Source organism: Vicia villosa, linkage group LG3, assembly GCF_029867415.1.
Source record: "Vicia villosa cultivar HV-30 ecotype Madison, WI linkage group LG3, Vvil1.0, whole genome shotgun sequence".
NCBI classification, from domain to species: Eukaryota; Viridiplantae; Streptophyta; class Magnoliopsida; order Fabales; family Fabaceae; genus Vicia; species Vicia villosa.
In genome coordinates, this window is record NC_081182.1 from 4,812,785 (window position 1) to 4,834,063 (window position 21,279).

General features: G+C 35.9%; 1 protein-coding gene across 2 annotated transcripts; it reads right to left on the minus strand.

The window, feature by feature from the left end:
- Positions 1 to 240: 240 nt before the first annotated feature.
- LOC131660123 (uncharacterized) lies at positions 241 to 13,547 on the minus strand. Of its 2 annotated transcripts, none has more exons than XM_058929273.1 (22): positions 12,243 to 13,547; positions 11,187 to 11,302; positions 10,357 to 10,565; positions 9,640 to 9,759; positions 9,324 to 9,452; positions 9,122 to 9,247; positions 7,754 to 7,809; positions 7,566 to 7,665; positions 7,357 to 7,474; positions 7,066 to 7,275; positions 6,637 to 6,973; positions 5,857 to 5,950; positions 4,026 to 4,134; positions 3,485 to 3,756; positions 3,213 to 3,340; positions 2,848 to 3,082; positions 2,109 to 2,297; positions 1,703 to 1,992; positions 1,333 to 1,540; positions 992 to 1,234; positions 762 to 850; positions 241 to 677 (listed from the first exon to the last, which is right to left on the minus strand). In XM_058929273.1, the coding sequence occupies exons 1-22, from the start codon at positions 13,082 to 13,084 to the stop codon at positions 530 to 532; spliced, it is 4,368 nt and encodes a 1,455-aa protein (XP_058785256.1). In that variant the 5' UTR covers positions 13,085 to 13,547; the 3' UTR covers positions 241 to 529. The 2 variants fall into 2 exon arrangements, with proteins under 2 accessions (XP_058785256.1, XP_058785257.1); XM_058929274.1 differs by having other exon boundaries at positions 11,187 to 11,307; positions 12,243 to 12,289.
- Positions 13,548 to 21,279: the final 7,732 nt, after the last annotated feature.

The following is a 21,279-nucleotide window of genomic DNA, read 5'->3' on the forward strand; positions in this document are numbered from 1 at the left end:
CCGCTAAACTATATCAACCCTACATCTTTTCATCATTTCAATATTATTTTAACAAGGTGTAATCGCCCTAAAAAATTTATCATCTCAAGATTATTTTAATGAGATGCGAAAACATAAATTACAAAAAAGTACTTTGAATCAAATAATAAGCCTACACCCAAATTCTCACTATGCGGATTTTACTGAGCTTGAAGGCATTTTGCTAATTCAACTAAATGAAAGAGTTACCAGTGCAAAATATATTCTGAAGAGTACTTAATTGCTTGATTGATACTTACAAATTAGATAATTCAAGACGAAAAATGGTTTCATTTTTAGAAAAACTATTGAACTTTAGGTGTTACATTAACAATTACCTCTACAACATCTACGGGTTCTGTAGTTCTATTTTGCCCCACCTCAAGTTTTCCTATCATCTCTATGTGTCAAATCTTTGACCTATTCTAGATGTACTCAAATCGAACATATGATGGATCAAGAAGAGGAATGGGGGGAAAGTTAATGTTGAATATATGCTGTGAACATACCATCATGACTGCCAGAACAGCTCAAAATCATTACTATACAAGGAACGGTCTTGAATTTCCAGATTGGCAACATGCCAATTAATGAGTTGAGATTGGAATAATTTACACAAAACCAGCCCGGCTGGAAAAATCCACCACTCATTTTCGTCCCTGCACGCCAAAGCAGTTAAATAAATAAATAGCTAGGCGGATATTACCAAATAAGTGTCTTATTGAAGCTAGGAATACCCTTACATGATATTCCAAGGCTGAATGCTGGGTTGTCTTTTGCTGGAAGAGGATTGAGATTTGTAATGAATATATCCACATAGAAATGCAACCACCTGGTGATAAGAAAGTAAAACAAATCCCAAATTAAAAAAAAACAAAACCCATATCATTGTATTTCACCCTAGTAAGTGGAAAAACCCATTTGTCTGACAGGGAAAAAATATCAATCAGTTAAAATGTGATAGAAAACTCACGACATTTATAAAGGACGTAAGGTTCCACAGAGCATAGAGACGTGCAAGGCCTGCAGACCGCCTTGGTCCATGACTAAATAGAGCATTGATTCCAACAGGAAATGGGAGAAGAATGCCAAAAGGTAATATAAACAATACAAGTAATACATCCGCCAGAGAAATTGAGTACAACTGAAGCAGGGTAAGTAATACTAAACTAAAATCTCCTAGAAGCAACATTGAGATTACTAAACCAACAAGATCCTGCAGTCAACATAATAAAGGAAAGGGGAAAGTTAGTTCTCAAATAATGCAAGCATCAAATCAAGCTTAGTCTGCAAAATTATCATTACAAGATATACCTGATGCCCAACAGGTTTTGTATTCTGAAGTATAAAAGAGAGAAGATAAAAGATATCTCTCTTCTCGTCAAGCATCTGCAAATTGTTTACATCTAAAGAAACTCCTTGCATCTTTCGCCTCAAACAATTGTTCTCAATTCTACCACCAGGACTTAAGTCAGCTCCACTTGCAAGCCCCGAGTGATGTTCCTTTTTAACAATCGGAATTCTGGAACCCAATATAAACCAGAGAATTAATAAATCATGTATCATACAGAAAGCCAGACCACAAATTTCTAAATCATTTATCAGCATATCATGTTCACTGTTTCTCATTAAGAATGTTGGAAAACAATTTGGTAACATGTCATGAGTATGAAGAATTAATTACCGTGATGTTTCCTCAGTTCTTAGTGCTCCATCAATACTTCCTCTAGTGTCCGGATAACCTCCTTCTTCGAGAGCATAAACCACAAGCCCATAGTGGCCATAGCGAATACTGCTAGCCTCAAACCATGCAAGATCAACACGTACACCATGAACGCTCAAAGCAGGATTGGCATGAGTCTCAAGCCATCTGATAACAGGTCGTAATGTTACCCTTAGTCGTCCATGCCGCACTAACCGCAATTGTGCATTCAGCCCAGCAACCAATCGATACCATGTCGTAGGCTGAACTGACTGCAAAAAAGATTAAACATGTGTGGATGAGTTCCCCAATTGTGGAACAAAACATAACATGTATCTAAGTGTGTCTGTACATAACATTGTAATCGCAAAATCAAACACAAACAAACCTGACTCATGAGGCTAGTAAGGATATTATCATTGTGAAGGGTAAATGGAGCCATATAACTTCCATCACCACCAAAAAGCAATGTCATTGGGAACCTTTCATGTAATCGAGGAGGCAGGTCTGTTCTCTTTTCATCCCCGCCAAGAAAGAAGTCCACATATGCAAGCATCAAGTCAGAAGTTGCATTTACCTACAAAATTTGAGTCAATTAACATTCTACACAACATTAAAAACCTTAATCTACTCTGACTTAAGTTGAAATTAAAAATTGCAAAGTAAAGGAAGTTTTATTCTTAATAAAAAACTCTTAAATTCAAAATTACAACAAAAACCTAAAAATTGTATATAATCTCAAAGATAAGGCAGGGCTAAAAAGAATAATAAAATATTAATGACATCGGCTATCAGCATGCCCTAATAGATTTGCATTAATGATAAATCTTGTCTGTCTAAGCTAAGTGATATCATTTGATTAAAAACAGTGATACAATCAAATAAAAGGCATCGGATATGGCAATCATACCACCAACTCTGCATGATATTGATATAAACCAAACCCTTCGCTTAACACGAATCATGTGACCCACATTTAATAAACTCGGTGTTTATATTTTACCATTTACGTGCATTAGATTCAGATCAAGAGATGCATCTAAACCAACACAGCTCATTAAAAAAACTCAATTTGAATTTCAAATATTTCAGTCCACATGCTAGGCATGCATGTCAACAAGTCAAACCTTAATCCCTTCATAGAGAGCTCGTGAACGGCAAGAACGAAGGCAAGCATGGTCATACTCTGATCGAACAAATTCACGCAATCGTTGCAACTTCAATCTTCTGCGCCAATGTTGCCATGAGCATGCAAGTGGATATCCAATAACTGAGAGAGCGCTAAATATCACTCCCTCCCACCATTGATAAGCTGCTATAGCATTAATCTCATCCACAAATGTATTGAATGCACTCTCATAGCTGTCACATCAAATGATAAAAGATTTCCACCTCAATATCATGATCAAATAAGTTAATCAAATCAAAAAAAGAGCAGCTATAAATTTCAACCATGGAATCTATAAGGATCAAACAGAAGAAATTTACTCACACAATATCATGTATTTGTTCCGAAGGTGTATGTGGCAGATGCCAGGGTTCACTGAAAGTATTAGGTCCAATGAAGTACATTCTATGAACATGACTTTGAGACTCCTCAACTCTATTTGTCTCCAAGACCTGGTCATTGCACAACAAACATGGTTATGCCATTAACAATAATTCCTCAAAGAAAACAAATATCCACCGATAAGGGGTGTGATCATCATGATTAACATATCAAAACAAGGAAACCATAAAGGAACTAACAGTTAGAGAAAAAACCTCATTCAGCGACTCCAAGAAAGGGAAAGAATGGTCTATTTGAGAACCATGTTGTGTGGGTGCTGGGCCTGGTAATTCATCAACACCAACAAATTTCATCCTTGCAACACTAAGCACCAAAGCTAAGAGGACCAAGAGACCCGTAAGTAAGAGACCAAATAACCAAGGTCCGCCAAATGTATAAATTAACTCTTCAAGCGCTGTATAACAGTCTGGCATGTGATATCGGTCAGAAACGCATTGGTAAGGGCAAGGGGTTTCAGTAATGCCGCCTGCACAAAAGGACATGAATACAATTTATGCAGGGATATACTAGAGATACTATAATCGGGATCATAAACACACAACTACCCATCTACACTCGAAAATAAATAAATATGGTTCAATCCTTCAGCTTTCATAATATACAAATCCACAATCATAAAATACACAAGAATTATGGTTCAATCCTTCAGCTTTATAATATAACTTTTAAATTGCATTACATTGAAGACTCTGGCATGCCTGCTCAACTAATCATTCATAAATTTGTAAAATCTACCTCGAACTGAAATATAAACAGCACGGTGAGGAAGCTCGCGAACAGGACAAACTTGACAAAGTGAGCTATCAGATCCAGTAGAATTCTTGTAAGTGCCTGCTGGACATTCCTGGAGTCATGCAAAAATAAAGTCTGAGTAAAATAAAATGTGCAGAAACATTAATAGTCACCAACAAAATGATAACTGAATAGAGCACAGACGGAGGGAAAATAAAGCTCCTAAAAGTTTTAGTAGGCTTGATTTTATACAGTTAAAAGAATGGACAACCCACGATACTACTGAGGAAGAAGAGATGCCAGTCAGGTAGCTCACCAGTATCAAAGCAGAGTACGGGGCAACCTTAACAATGTGAGTTTAAAGTAGTAAAAACAGAATAGACTAATGCAACTCGTGTGCAGAAAAATAAATAAATAAATAAATAAATCAAGATTGTCTTTTAAACACTTATTGACCAATACACTACGCAAATAACAAAAAAAAATCACAGTAAGGCTCGGTTAACTTTCCAAATTAAACTAAACAAGCCAATCAAGATGTATCTTTGTTTGCAAAGTGTAAAGTGAGTGAGTGTGACAATACGCCTAGGCAAAGACAGGTTGCTGGCTAGGAACTAGGTTTGTGATTATAGATCGTTGGCTCTTTTAAGCATTCCTCCCCCATCTTATCTTTCTCCACCCAAGAATCGGCAGTCCACTTTTTCCTTAGTCATCTGCTGTCAAACCCAGAACCCCAACTTCAGTCACTACTAGCATGTTACTAGTTCCTAGACATGCATTTGGTTTATAATTGGTTAGTCAAGCATAAGGAACCTTATGCCACAACATCTTTAAGCTTATCTCCAATCCTGCATGCCAATGCATTGCTTGGATGACGACAACTAGAAATGCCATACTATTACTGTTTGGAAAAGGGTGCAGTCAACAGAAAAAAGTGGACAGTATACTTTAGGAGGAAGTCGAGACAACGAAAAGAGGAGTTATAAAGTTGTCAGGATTGAAATCTTGTATAAGAACGAGGAGGGGGTAGTACGATCGAGAGGGGCTACTAGCAAGATCGGAAAACATAAGACCATAACAAAGATAGTAAGATCCTATTATTTGAAACAAACCCTAAAGCCAATATGTCTATTCTTTAAACTCTGAATCTAAAACTTAATTATTTCAAAAGGCATATCGTCATCGCCATCAAACCGAAACTGTTGTGCCTCTGCACCTTGTCATCCTTATCCTTCACTTCTGTTTCTTCACACCTTGTGATGGTAGTGGCCATAAAACGGCAGATCGTGGTTAGAAACAACCTGGATCGCACAGAATCAATGATTTCAAGCTCTTTCAACAACTTGGTTATGATTTTGCAGCAATCTTGCTCAATTTTGCTACAATACACAATTCACATTAACTCATGCCTGTTAGTTTTGCTATGCATAGTCGATTACAAGCCCCGGTAACAGGAGAGGGTTATGTTGTGCTAGGCAGTCGACAACCAACATAAAATTCTGTCGGATTTCAATGGCATGGATCAAATACGTAGACAGTTATAGAATTCAGTGGGAAGTTGTAGGTTATTGTGACGAGAGTCATGAATATTTAAGGTTAGCAAAGAATTCAGAAAAGGGTAGGTTGTTCAATTGCAAATCCGAGTGGTCATTTCTAGTGCAAGAGTTATTATCCCTTGAGAAAATATTTATATACATTGTGCTGCCCCAATACTTTATACTTGGTACCATTCATGAAGGTCGCATTCACAAGAACTCATAAATAGAAACTGGCTAGAACATTAATTAAATACAGAATTATAACATAATTGGGGTTTGAAAATATATTTGTATACCTTACAAAATGTACCATAGAGTCCTTTGGGACAAGCTTTCCCGGATATCGTCCCATTTTCTCCGGAGCCACCCAAGCCTTTACCCTTCCCTCCCCTATAATAATCAAATGAAAAATGAAGTTCATAAATTACCATTAAACAAATACGTAAAGAAAGTGTAGAACTGCAAATGAAATACGGAGGGTCAAAATAAAAAACTTCAAGGAAATATGACGAAAGTTATGTACAAAATAGGAGATTTGCTATAGTCACGGGAGTTTGGGGGCAGCAATCACCCCGTGAGGCTGAACATAGTTGCATTCCACTCCTCGCCATAAGCATTTATGATCATGATAGAGACAGACTGTTAGGATCCCACATTGTCCATGTAGGCTACCCATTAAGAATGTCTCTGTTAGTAAGGCTACGCAGGGTATAAATAAGAATTGAGTCACTATGATATTCATTCATTCATTTTATAAAGTGTAACAAACTGTTATTACAGTTGAGAAAGAGTTTGCCCATTGAGAGAATAATAGAAATTCTGTTATTCATTGGTTCTTTCTCTTTTCTTCTTTCTTCCTTGTTCTTGTTTAACTCTTCAAATCCCTAATAACCCATGATCTACCACAGACATTATCATTATCATATACAAATTACTTTCTTGGATAGGAAGTAGGAACTTCTATTAAGATACCACAACAAAGGTCTTTTTGCAGACTTACTTGCAGCCAGGGATATAAAGAATATTCAGCTTCAAATAAATCTTATAATTTTAACAAAAGATTATTGTAGACATACCCAGACTGAATGTCTCCTTTCACAGTAGCAATGGGCTGATAAACATCTCCAGTAGGAATGTTAGACCAATGAAAATGAATTCTTCCTCCGCCACCACCGCCACCTCCACTAATACCGCTATATCCCCCAATGCTAGAAAGAATAGCTGATTCACCAATGGCAAGGCTTTGGAGAAACAATAGAATAGTGCCACCAGATCCACCTCCAGGGCCTCCAGTAAAATTATCGGAAATAACAAATTTTTCCCTTCTAACTGCTGGATCAAAATCCTCTCCATCGGCATTTACAGAACCTTTAATTGACAAACTTGACAAAGGGTGTTCTAATGATCCAATTACTGATATGACACAAGAAAAAAAATTAAGGGGAAAAACTGTAATTAACATCTGTTATTAAAAAAATAATGTGTTGGCTCAAACATAAGCTTACCTATGATACCACCCCCAGCTGTGGTACCAGTTGAGTTTCCATTTCCACTTCCACTACCAAGTTCACAGGGCAGTTCTGGAGTTCCATATGAGATGCCACCCTTAACACAATAGTCACCGGAACATGCTTTTCCACCTTTACCCCCATGCCCACCACCACTGCAAATACCATTACTTAAAATATTTCCATGACCCAGACCACCAGTACAACCTGCAAAATTATTATTTTTAAACAAAATCAGTGTAAGAAATGTATAGTTGAGAAAAAAGCGACAACAACCTGGGAGCATACCCATTCCAGAGGCAGATATTGTTCCAGAAGATTCGATACTTATTGTCCTTGCCCTATGAAAATGAACAACAGAACCTTTTATAAGGCCTTCAACAAGGACATCCTCAACACGGCAGATCTAGAAAGGCAACATGCAGAATGCTTAAGTTCAAACAATAGATGTGCAAGCATGACGAAAAAATTTAAGCCATCAAAACTTCAACAAGTACCTGAAGAGTGAAAGACAAGGATGAGTTCACATTGCAATCTTCAGGAGGGTGAAGTAATTCATACGGGCAATTTTTGTTGTCACAGTGAAGTTTTGGAGTACTGTCAGTCATAAGAGCATAGAAATTCAGCAGAACTAGAAACTAAGATGAGAGGTCAAAAATAATGATTTGATAACAACCAAACATACACATCATCAGTAGTTGCATTCTCCAATGGACCACGCAAGACAGATCCAGGCCCAACCTATAAGAAATTGTCAAAAGCAAACTCAGTTTATAGAGGTAAGAACAAATACAACTCGACCCAAATACAGAACATATATAATTACCACAAATCACAATGGCAAATACAAAATTGAGAATAAACAAATCAAAAGTCATGAGAACATATATGCTCGGTTCTATGTAGTATTTTAAGCACATCCTTATAACACCATAGTGACTGCATTACAATACAGGTTCTCAATCTTTGGTTTCTTTGTCCGGTAATAGAATTATATGTCCCAGAACACTATTTTCATAGGCTTAAATTGCAAAAATTAACCACCGCATAGAGACCATGAGAAGTGCTATCAAGATGTGCTCGATTATGTGTAGTATGTATGTATGTGTGTATGTATGAATTTTTTAAAATAAATCAGCATGGGTTGAGGGCCCTGCAAACTTGAACCTGTGTGCTGGGTGAAATGGAAGTGTAATGAAAAGAAATGAGTTCCTCTAATTCGTTATCTATGAAGCACCGATACTTCAAAATCCCTGTCGTATCGTATCCGATACGCTCCGATACGCCGATACGCTCCGATACGCTGCCGATACGTATCGAAGGAGTATCGGAATTTTTTTAAAAAATAAAAAAATAAAAAAAAATCCGATACGGCTGCGATACGCTTCCGATACGTCCCGATACGTGATCTTCAATTTTTTTTGCAGATTTTATTTTTTTAATGACTCTTCGTTTATTTTTTTATTTTTTAATAGTCATTATTTATTTCCCTACTTAATTCTTTCCTAATATTTATATTCCAATAATTTTTTAAATCAATTTTTAATATCTTATTTAATTAAATTCATCATTATTCATCATTAGTTGGGACTTCCTATTAGGCATATTAGGCAATAGTTGCACGTTAAGATAAAAGTAATAGGCAATAACTATTAATAATAACTATGCTAAGTTTTCAATGCCAATAATATTGATCATTAGTGACTATTATTAGTGACTATTTATATGACTAACATTTTCCAACATTGATACTATACCAATATCTTAGATTTAATATTTTTTAGTAATATAGTTATGTATTGAAAGTTCTATTATGAGAGTGGTTTTGTTAGACTATAATTTAACTAAATATTTTATTTTAATCTTTATATGCGTATCTTAAACGTATCGTATCTTGTATTATTCAATTAGTAACGTATCGCCGTATCGGATACGTATCGTATCCGATACTCGTATCGTGTCCGTGCTTCATTGTTCGTTATATAGATGAATAAAGCAGGAAATTAAGCGTGTAGTATTAAAAAGATCAAACATAAACAGAACATTGTCTCACATGAATACTGTAAAATAGAGATAAAACCAAACGCTGTGCTTCAATCCAGTCTCCTGGGCCTGATAAATTCAGTAAACCTTGTCCATGTACTCCAAGGTTAGCATTAGAATGTATCACAGAAGACCCCTGTTAACAAAACTTTGTGTCACATATATCTTGTAACAAATGGAATATAATGCATAGGGGAGGAGTTGTTACATACCCTGAGAACAATCAAATTACTAGCCTCAAGCAAAGACGTTGCCACTGTTATATCTTCCCCACATTCTATGAGCATTTTTGAGTTCCACATCAAGAACATTTTAACAGACATGCGTAAAGCTCCATATACCTTTGACAAGCAAATTAAGTGTATGGTTAAAGTAATATAAGAAAACAGTCCACCTATGTCTGATATCGACGGCAATTATGCTTAGTTTTACATCGCAATTTAAAGATGCAGTGGATAGCTGCACTAGAGCTCAAAAATGTATCAAGAAACAAGTTCTATTAAACAAACGCTAAGAAATTCCAGCTACCTTCATCACAGAATCACTCATCAACAGCTCTTCAGCTAATAACTCAAACTCTGAAGAAGCATAGTGTGGCAACCCAAAGCTCAGTACCCCACCCTGCAATATACTTATCTGTCCTTGCACCTATATAACAAAGGATATAGAGGAAGCAATAGTTTAAGTGATGCCCTCGCGTGCCAAAAGAAAATTTCAATACTGACGACAAATAAGATAGAATATGCATGATGCATCAAAATATGAAGGGAAGACGGGAAGTTTACAGTTTTTTTAAAGTATTTGCAAGAAAGGACACGAAATACAGAAACAAAACTCATCAAATCTTCAATAATTTGGATGAGACAGGAGTGAAAAAAAATTTAGGAGAGGTAACTAGGTGAAAGGAAGAGCATTAAATTCTCCTTTTCAAAGCGTTCCACCTCAATCAAATAAATCAAATGCCTGAATTCTTGTTTTTCTTCGCTAAATCTTTCATTGGGGAGGTAATCATATATATATTCATGTATTCGTGTTTTGAGTTTTACAAAGGAATTTCAAAATTTGTATTGAAAAATTTGAAAAAAAACAGGCAAAATCAGATAAGAAATAAAAAGGCTGTTGAAGATAAGTAACAGAAGAGAAGAAAAGAAAAGAAAAGAAAAGAAAAGAAAAGGGGTTGACTAACAGAAAATCAGCATTGGGATTTGGATAATCGAACAATTTATAAATCTGCATTACACAAACCTGAACACGACTCCAAAGCAATGGAACGGTGGCCCTAGCCTTGTTACGGACATAAACATTAGTCAAAAGGGGTTGATAAGGAAAATCCAAGAGAAGTGTCTCTGTGTCAGTTGTCATGTTATAGTTATCTACTATAAGGCTTCGAGGAACTGCATCATAAAGAGTCCCGGCTGCCCCTGCATTTTCAGGACAGGCAAAGCTACTACCACCTGAAATAAAGAAATTAATCATGCGGTTAACATAACTGATGATGAATTTGAAGCCACATCATAGAAAAACACAAAAATAAAGTTATGTCAAAACTTCAAATCATCCAATAAGAGGCCAGAGGCCCAGAGAACAGGACTCATCTATTGTCCTGCCTACAAGAGTTGTCCAAGAAGTAGGATACTGGATGATGTATCCAAAGCCTAGCTACTTCTAGAATCTAGAGAGCAATATATGCTTTATTCTGCAATGCCAATTTAATGATTCATCTTTCATCATAACCATTATCATAAAAAAGTGGAAGCTCCTCAACTATGATTCTTTACTATATTATTCTACCGAAAGAGCACTTCATTCGCAAAAAGTATACTAGATCCTGTGGTTGGCTAATTAGAACTAATACAATTCTCTGAGGATTCAAACTGCATAATCACTTGGCATCTGTGAGCCTGCTTAGTTTGCAAATATAAGGATCCCCCTCCCCCAACACACACACACGAGGTGCCAAGGCACTCTGTCGCCAAATATATTAGAAGTTGGCATATGTGAGAATTTAATTAGATGGAATACCTTCTGCAAAGTGTTTAGGTACAGCTAACTAGTGCAAAAGCATAAAACCTCACCGTGGACATAAATTTTGGGCTCATCATGCCTACTGAAAACTTCAACTGAAACTCTGCCCCCGCCTCCACCTGCGTAACCATTACCTCCACAAGCACTTATCATCCCACTACCAGTCCTGCTCTTTAAAATAAAAAACAGATAAGTGATAAATCATAAAGTCTAGATTCATGAAAAGACGCTTTAATCGCAATCAAGCACAAGAATATTTTAAAACATTCCATTACTGGCTAAATAAAACTAGGCACATAAATATAGAGAGAAATCAAATCCTTTGAAATGAATAATTCATAAGCCATGATATGGTTTTAGGTCTCTGGTAACACATTAAGATGCATATACTACTACTAATTTTATTGAAACAGTGATGATGAGTAGTTGAGGTAATACATAGACAACTTCATCATCGAACATGGCATTGAGCAAACTACATAGACCATTGGTAACAAGAAGAAGAAAAAAGGCTCGGAAACAAGATTTCAAAGAAAATGGATACAGTAATGCGTATCAATTATGTCCCTCAGTTAACCACGTCAAATTGTGGCGCCATGGCTGCAATGGCGGATATACATGGTGGTTTTTGGGCTCGCCGCAAGGGTAAATATCGGCCGACATGGCGGGGTTTTGCCTCTCCGCTATCTGTCATCGACAACACTGGTTAACCACACATAATCCAGTGAGATCGGCCGATATGGCGGGATTTTGCCTCTCCGCTATCCGTCATCGATAACACTGGTTAACCACACAAAGTCCAGTGCTGGCATTCAAAAAGTTAACAAAAGCGCTAATAACAAGAAAAATTGCAATTAATACCGTGATTAAAATAAGAAAGAAACATATATGGAATGAGAATAAGCTAAATAGTAAAAAAGTTCGGAGAAATGAAAAAACGGCTAACAAGCGAGGATGAAGACTCCTAGTTGAATATCCAATTCCAAACTGCAAACAAGACATCGTATAGCAATAGTAACTACTAGAATAGAAAGATGACTAACTTATTCAGAATAATCAATACTAAGCTTGATATAACCAAAACAGAGCAAAAAAATAACTATTACATTCTATAACCCTTGATGTAGATGCTGCCACCGGAGCCACCTCCACCCTTGGTCCCTCCATCACCCCCATCAGCCAAAAGAGTTGCATTCATCTCAATAACTTTAACAACAACCATGCTCACAATCCCCCCACCCAACCCACCATAGTCACTCTCCTTGCTTGTGGACGCACCACTGCTCCCAAAACTATCTGGTTGCTGCAGCGAAGCCCATGAATACGCATCCCCTCCCCAAACATCCTCTGGAAGCTTTGTTGTGTCCACCAGACAACTGGCACCCCTCCCTCCGTGGCCCCCGCCACCCCCAGCAACCCCATGAGGAGTCCCACTCGTCTGAGGCGGAGGCGGCCCCGCCATAGCCGTAGTGTTCACCACAGAAAAATTCCCAAAAACAGCATTCTCTGCTCCCAAGCCAAAAGCTCCGGCGAGAACCGACGAGTTGTCCCCTAAACTAAAATTACCAGTAACATTAACGGTAATCATGCACCCAGGAATCTCACAATGAAACCTCACCCCAGGTAGAATGTTAAAATTCCCCTTCCCTGCTACATACACGTCGCGAGTGAGATTCGCATCATTCGCAATATTGCACGTCGTGTCCAGAGAACCAACCCCGCCGAGATCGTCCACGCACGACACCGATGGCGGATGAGGCGGCGGCGGAGGCGGAGCCGGCGGAGAATAATCCTGATGAAAAAGGTTCCAATCGAAATCAGTTATAGAAAAGTCACGCTCCAACTCGCTGCTCTTCGATTCATCGCAAAAACAGTATCTCCCGAAGACAACAACAACAACTGCGAATACAGCAAAGAAACGGAGGCTCCGGAAACAAAATCGAGCCATTCACCGGCGGCAATAGAACTCATTACACTAAGAGAACAGGGATTCGGATATCAGAAGTAAAATTCGATTCAGAAACCAATGCAATGAACCTCGCGGTCACCATGGATGAAAAACCCTAATCTCTGTATGCGTACGGAAATTCAATCTCACCGAAAACCCTAGAAATCTATCTCAGAAACGCACGATGAGAAAGATCGAATTGAATCAGAGAGAAGAAAAAGAACCACGATTTTCAGAGCAAGCTTTATTTAATTCTGGTGCTAAAGGAGAAAAGGGACTTATCGTATACGGAGAGGTTCACGTGAACTTCGACATTTTTCTATTTTGATCTTGATTTTCTTTCACTTGGCTGATTTTGATTGGGTGAATCGTGGGAATTACTGTGGACTTAACCGTAGGGGATAATTTTGTTGTATAGTTACCGAACCTCACGCCGCTTTAAAGGAGCGTCAGAAACACACATTTGTAATTAACCAAAATAATGAATGAATGAAAGTTACGAAACAGTACATGTGGAATGTGAAAGTGAGTAAGGGTATGAATGGTAGGTTATTCGTTGCGTGGACTTTACGCTCTGCCCGCGGTCAGGGTTAAGCGCGTGTTAGAAAAAGACAAGAAGCATGGAATGAGCCACCGTCACCTGAACTGACGAATGAGGTAGCGCCAGCCGTGGTGGCTGTTGTGTTTGATTTTGATTTATCTGCGAGAGATTTGGAAGCGGTGGCTGGGAAATGCTAAATCCAAAATAAAAAATTGTGTAGTATTTAATTGTTCAAAGTTTAGATATTATTAATAAAAAAATCTTAATACGTGCCTGAAAGTATGTTAGCAAGATCTTTTATATAAATATATTAGAAAATGCGAAATTGCTTTTCAGAAGATAAATATTTTTTTTACATGGTCCAGCAGTGGTTAGAAATATGAAATGCTGTCTCTAGTAAATTAGGCTAGTAAAATGCAAAGACAGTTTAACTTCATGTGATTTTGCGTGCATATGATTATTTTAAAAGAAGATAAGGAACAACTCAGAATTTTAACAGAAAGTTTGTAATTTGAATGTTTTGATAGAAAACATTAAATTAACATTGTTATCGTGGTTCAAATACAATGAAAAACAGTTATATTTACAATATTACTAACCAATAGTGTACACAATATTTATGTTGTTACTGGTGGTTTTCAATTTTCTTGTTTCTTTGATTAGTTGTCTTGTACTATTGGTAAATTAGATTAGAGAAATTCTAACCTCATCTCCTTAGATCTCTTATTTAGCATGTGTGCTTTCAAAATTGTTCTTCTACTTTTGTAGATGAACCTCTGGAAGCACTTTTTTTTAAATTTTGTGTAAAAATGTTCTGTAGATGCACATGCCGACACTTCGTAGGTACATCTGCGGAATAGACCCATAATGGGTAAACCAGAAAAACAACATTTGTAACGAGAAAAGCAACATTCGTTGATTAAAATCGGTCGGCATTACATCGATAATTCCAACAGAAAATTAAATATTACATATCAATAGTCCGGTGGACGCTTGCACATCTCTAAGATTTTCTCTACCGTTCTTTAGACCGTTGCTACGAACTCGAGTGGGATTTTCTTTTCGAAACCTTCATACGTTCGCCACATTGCTAAAATATCTGCTCGATTCTTGAGCTCACAGTTGTTGTAAATGATGTTCCCTCTGTCGTCAAATGAAGGTGACCGATACTCGAACTTCACAACGTTTCATTTGTCACCGTAAGGTAGGCGGTATTGGATTTCTTCGATGATATCTCCGAGTGAGGTGTATCTTGCACTTTGATAATCCGCCCGGGTGTGCTGCCGTCGGAGTAGAAGACACTTCCAACATGCCAACGGATGTTGTACTCATATTGAGACATTTTTGTGTTTGTGTGAAATACAACATTAGAAACCCAAATTTATATAAGACCTAGGTGGATATGGACCACACACTCGCTATCAGAGAACGTTTTGTAGGTATATCCACAGAAGCAGTGGCAGAGCCAGGACCCTGAGGCAGGGCTGCAAGATTTTTTTAAGTAAAAAATATTTTCTTTTATTTTATATATATCACGGTCGCGTAAAAGTTTTTCAAATTTTGAACAGTATAGGTGTTGCAACACTGATTATGGTTGTCGTGGTGTAAATTAATTATGATTTGACATTTAATATAAAATTGATGATAACGGTATCGATATCGACATATGTCAAAACTGTTTTGTTGCGACCAGTGACGGAGCCAGTAATTTTAGACAGTCTGGGCAAAAATAATTAATTGGGCTGAGTCATTGATTATTCGTCTGTTTTAGTTTTCACACTCTGTTTTTAAATTTTGCCCCTGATTTTGTCAAAAAATCATCTATTAGATTGGAAGAAATACAAAGAAAGTAGGGGGTTGAGCCTGAACACGCGTTCATGCTCGCTGAACTATAAAATTACCCCTGATTGCGACCGTTTTTGTTGATCTAAGACAATTTTTTAAAACAATATATATATTATTTGCAAAATTACATGGTTAATGTTTAACTTCCTTTAAATTTAGAATGTCATAGGTTCTATGAAAGTGTTAGTTTATTATAATAAGTGATTGTTGAACTCTAACATGTGAGAGAGAGAGAGAGAGAGATTAATATTAAGGGTGGATAGTCGGTCGAGTAGGGTCGGATTCGGGCCCAAAACACCAATCCGGCCCAACCCCACGGGTGACATATAGTGACCCAATTTCGACCCTACGTAATATCGTTTTTTTTTTGTTCAGGTTCAATCGGTTCAGGTACCTTGATCGGTTTAATGGCAAATGTTGTTGGTCCAATTGAAAATCTAGCCCAAATAACAAAATCCAGTAGTTTTTTTTCTAATTTTTTTATTCAAATTAACAATCTATCTATAATTGTTGGGTACAAATTTCAAACCTAATTACAATCTAACCTAATTACAATCTGTTTAAAATTTATTAGAATATGGACCTTATATTTACAAAAATTACATTAAAAAAATTGTTATAAACATTTTAATTCAGACTTTAAAACTAACTTATACTGGACCATGTTCAAATTTCAAATTCTTCAGACTTTAAAACTGACATAACACATTTTAAAATTGAACCAAATTCAAATACAATAACATTTACACAACCAAATAGAGTTTGTTAAAATAAAATTCGAACACATCTAAGAACCATAAAATATCTAAGTTTTTTGAGAGTATAAATGTTTGCTCAAATTTAATACAGCCAGTTTAAATTTAATAACACCAACACAAACACAACCAAGTCAGTGGCGGAGTCTGAAATTTTATGAAGCCTGGGCAAAAATTGTACACCTTTGTTTTTACTAATTTTACACCCTGTTTCTATTAATTTTACCCTTGATTTTGTCTAAAAAATTTGTCCTTGATTTTGGCCAAAAATTTCACACCATGTTTTTACTAATTTTGTCTAAAAATTAGTAATTTTGCCCTTGGTATTGTCTAAAAATCGACTATTAGATGGGAGTATACAACAAAATGAGGGGTTGAGCCCGGGCGCATGCCCGGGCTCGCTGGGCCGTAGCTCCGCCCCTGCAACCAACCAAGCATAGTTAATATAAAACATGAGCTATCTTTCATGAGCTTCAATATCCTTTTCTCCCATTACCTTCAATTGCCAACAACCTAATAGGTCAGAGAATTAAAACCAAATACAGACAATGGTAACAATAAAAATTGCAGCAGTGTTAAAGAGACTGAAAACATAACCAAATATTCTCACCATAGCAGCTCTAGTACTGCTGTTAATGATATTCTCAATTTCATGCGTTGGCGAAAGTAACAACATACTATACTGAGACTAATCATCATTGTAACACCAAAAACAAACTCTGCATAATAATATAAGATATAGTTGGCATTGCAGTCGACAACGACTCAATTGATATTATATTTGTTTAAATCCTAAAACAATCTCAAATGTCTTTTGGAACAATAAATAGGAAGATACCTCTAACTAAGACAATGAACCTAGTTGTTCCTCCACAACTGCCAGACATATAATTTGTGGGACTGCAAGTTGATGATGACTACCTGCAAAATATGTCTTTTAGTAATTGACAATTGAGTTCTAGATGTCAATTTACAAAAAAATGAAAACAGAAATTAAGACTACAAACTACTATGAAAAATATATTTTGCTGCAACCTGCCAGCATATACAAATCAAGTATAGGATAACAAAGTGTCATACCCCAAAATTTGCCTGATCAGATCTACGTCTCTTAACCTATCAAGAGTCAAAATTAAGAGTCATGGGGTTTGACATTTCTATTGTCAAACCCGCTCTCTTATAAACCAGGTTGAGTTAAAACAATGGCGTAAGTAACAGATGTTTAAGACCCAAATGTTGGGCCCGACTATTACAAAGGTTTTATCATTATTTATGGGTATTATGGGTTTTATTAACATTTGTTTCGATTATTGTTATTATTATAATTATTATTAGGTAGTATTAGGATTAGTTTAAGGTTTTAATTAATTAAGTTTACTATTTTTTAATAGGTTTTATTAACTATATATTATTAGAATTAGCATTAATATTATTATTTAGGTTAGAATATTATTGATATTATTATTAATTATTATTATATTAGTATTAGTGTTAGTGTTAATTAGGTTATTATTATTTGTTAGGAGGGGTTTTTATTAGGCTAACTATTGGGCTCATTGTTTTGTTATTGGGCTGAAGAAAACAAAAAAAAACAATTTTGGTTGACACGGTTTCTCACCTTCTCTATTAAGCTTTATTCAAACCATATCTTCAAAAAGCTCACAAAATCCAATCAAATCTCAATCATAAAGAATTTCTTGATTTATCTCCAATATGGGTGACCTAAATTGATACGCTATAAAGACTGAACATTAGCAGATGCAGAGGGGGGACTGGCGGCGGAGAAAAAAAAGAGGGAGGCTGCCTCCAAGACCGTGAAAAAGGAAGAAGAAAAGACTCAAGAAAGAAGGAAAATCGAATTATGGGAATTTATGCACTGCAAGTATAATTTAACCGTATATTCATACTCATAATCATGCTTGGAATATTCTAGAACCATTCAATTGAATTTTTGTTGCAGGTTTCAAGAATCACCATTGTTAGGTCTTGAAGCTCTATATTTGGGGTCTTTTGATACAAGCAAAACTAATACAAACCGATAATACTATTGGATTCGGAAGGCCATTTTTAGTCAATCCATGATCTTGTAATTTATTTATTCACTGTATTTGCTTGGATTCAGATTTGCAGGGACAACTCCATGGTCTTTTTTTTGCAAACAGCCGTAGCCAAGGAGAAGACGCAAGCGTTTGGAATTCTGGGTCGCTGGTTTTTCGTATATTATGGTTTGGTGCGCTAGTATTAACAGCAAGTGAACGCAGCACAGTTGGCTGAACACGGAGACCTGTATCCAAGGGGTTGCGAGTTCGATTCTCAGCAACCTCACTTTATTTTCTTCATTAATTTTCTGGCTTATACGTGTGCAGATCCAAAGGAGTGCAGCTCCGTGGTACTCCTTCAAGGAGGCGTAACGCATGATCAGTACCAGGTTTCTTTACATTATTTAATTTATTATTTATTTAAATGTTTAGATTAAACTTAATATATTACTGCATGGTTATAATTTGATCTTTAATTTGAATTAATAATATAATTAGGATTTAGGATTTTTCCCGACTATCCCGATTATTCTACTACTTCAATTAATTTTGACTAATTATAATCACATAAAAACCCTATATAAGTATATTAAGGAATTAGGGTTCGCCCAATCCCATTGGCCACGTAGCCAAAGATATTAGGATTTAATTTATTATTCGTTCCGGCTAAATTTATTGGTCGCGATGGTTAATAATCGATTAATTTAATTAATCAAATCCTATAAATTAAAATAAACATTATTTTGCTAAATGGTTTTAACCATCTTATTGGTTATGATGATTAGCATACCTTATCAATTTGTTATTATTTGTAATCGTATTAATCGGTTATGAGAGGTAACAGTATAAAAATACAAATTCATAAAATAATAAAATACGTTAATTCATTATTAGTGATAATCGAATCAATCGATTTGAATTGGTAATGGTGCAAAACCCCAATCTTTTAACTATGGTGATCAAACCTATTGATCATTGCGGTTAATTGTGCCAAATCAGGGTTGTACGCCCGAAACATCTAAAATACACTAAACCACGATACTACAGGATTTTTATCCTGGGCAACTCAAAATGCCCTTTCAAATCAAACTCAAACTGCGATAGGCAATTCGAAGAGCCTCAAAACAATTTCAAAACAACTTCACACAATCTCTATAATCAACTCTAAGGGGCGTACAACCCTCCCCGAACTACGTAGACTCTGATCCTCCCTAAGGAGGTACGTAGGCACTTGGCAACAAGGCGAGTCCCCCTCTTCCAAACTCTAATCATGTTCATATAATTAGCCTTTCAACTCTATTAACTGTCTGTCATCTTTCTTTATCTTTTGCCATAAACTTTTATCTTTGAATGTTAGCCTTTAGGAAAGGGTTGAGGGTGCCTAACACCTTCCCTCGACCTGAATATAGTATCTTACCCCGATCTCTCAACTGCGTAAGGTTTCCTATTCGCCTTGGTAGAATAGGTGGCGACTCTCTAAAAGCTATAATTTTTTAGGCAGGTTGCTACACAAAGTAATGAAACAAGATGCTTAGAAAACATCAGTAGCTTAGAAAAAGAATTTCTGGACACACTATCAGCGGTCAAATAAAAGGCTGGCTGAAAACGTTTGTGACCACCATTTAATCTAACAAATCTTTTGTTTCCATGTTAAATTAAATTGGTTAGTATTCTAGGAAAACCTATTTGACAATGGTTCACTTGAGTAAAGCTATATCTAATTGTTTTGTTGACAATATGTCCATGGTTGAAGAAATTAAACCTTTGGCAAACTATAAAATATTAATCCAAATAAAATTCATTATCCAAAAACAACCAACATAAATTTCGTGGTTTGTCCAAGAGTTCAAGAATATTGATAATCAATTCTCACCTGAAACATAAAACAAAAGATTAAAAAAGAAAACAATAAATTAATCATCCTATTTACATAAACTTATCAATTAAAAGAATGTTGATCAATGGTTGCTCACTTAAAAATACAATTTTTGATAAACTGTTTCCAGCTTCCCTATAATACCCATCTACAAACTACCTTAAAGAAATAAATATGAACATTAATTAAAATTAACAATTTAGCAAAACAGTCCAAGCATTTGTTGCAATCAAAGGCTGAAATTACCTTTATATTTCAATTCCACTTGGTTGCCTGACAAGTATTTTATAGATTGTCAAAGGTTTAATTTCTTTAACCATGGACAGATTGCCAACAAAACAATGTTCTTCTGCAATAATAACAATATGTTAAGATTTAGATTCACCACATATTTAGATTGATCAGAATCACTATATCACTCTATGTTGAAGATTCAACACATCAGAATCACAGATTTAGAATCATCAAAAATCTGTATATCGCACACGGTAGCGGCTTTCCATTAGTACTGACTATAGCATGTAATGACTGCATTGAAGATGAATCACAAACTCTGATATGTTGTTACACTGAACTTTCAAGAAATATAAAATTTAAGTATTCAAGATATTTTCAAAATTAAAGAACTATATATTCTTCAAGCCTCAACATTACTTCTCAGATCTGCAACACTCTACATATAGTTCAAAACTCTAATCAAAACATTCACAAAATAATAATCACCAGTTATAAGTGAAAGAATTTTCTTAGGAGATTTATATTGATATGTAATGTCACAACAGAGTGAATCAAACATTACCAAATAGTATTCCTCCAGGATGCTCCATTCTTCATTTTTGTTGCACATTTTTTGCCCAATCTTTCTTAACCTATAAAAGAGAAACAAGATCAATCACAATAATTAGAACTTACATTCATGTTTAAAATAAGATCAGTCACAATAGTATCACTTTACTTGAGATCTTCAGATCTTTTCTTTCTTGTCCATACCATTATTGCTTCAAGAGAACTTCAGATCTGGTATGAGAATCACTTCACTTCTGTTATACAAATCTACACTAACTCCATTCTTGAAACCTGGATTCCAAAAAACAACAACAAAAGATCAATATCTATGAAATATGAATCAAATACGCTTT

Coding starts and splice junctions, on each gene's coding strand:
- LOC131660123 (XM_058929273.1), bottom strand. CDS start 13,084: ATGGCTCGATTTTGTTTCCGGAGCCTCCGTTTCTTTGCTGTATTCGCA. Junction 10,566..11,186: donor GCCCAAAATTTATGTCCACG/GTGAGGTTTTAT, acceptor TCTTTATTTCAG/GTGGTAGTAGCTTTGCCTGT. Junction 6,974..7,065: donor AGCTGGGGGTGGTATCATAG/GTAAGCTTATGT, acceptor GTGTCATATCAG/TAATTGGATCATTAGAACAC.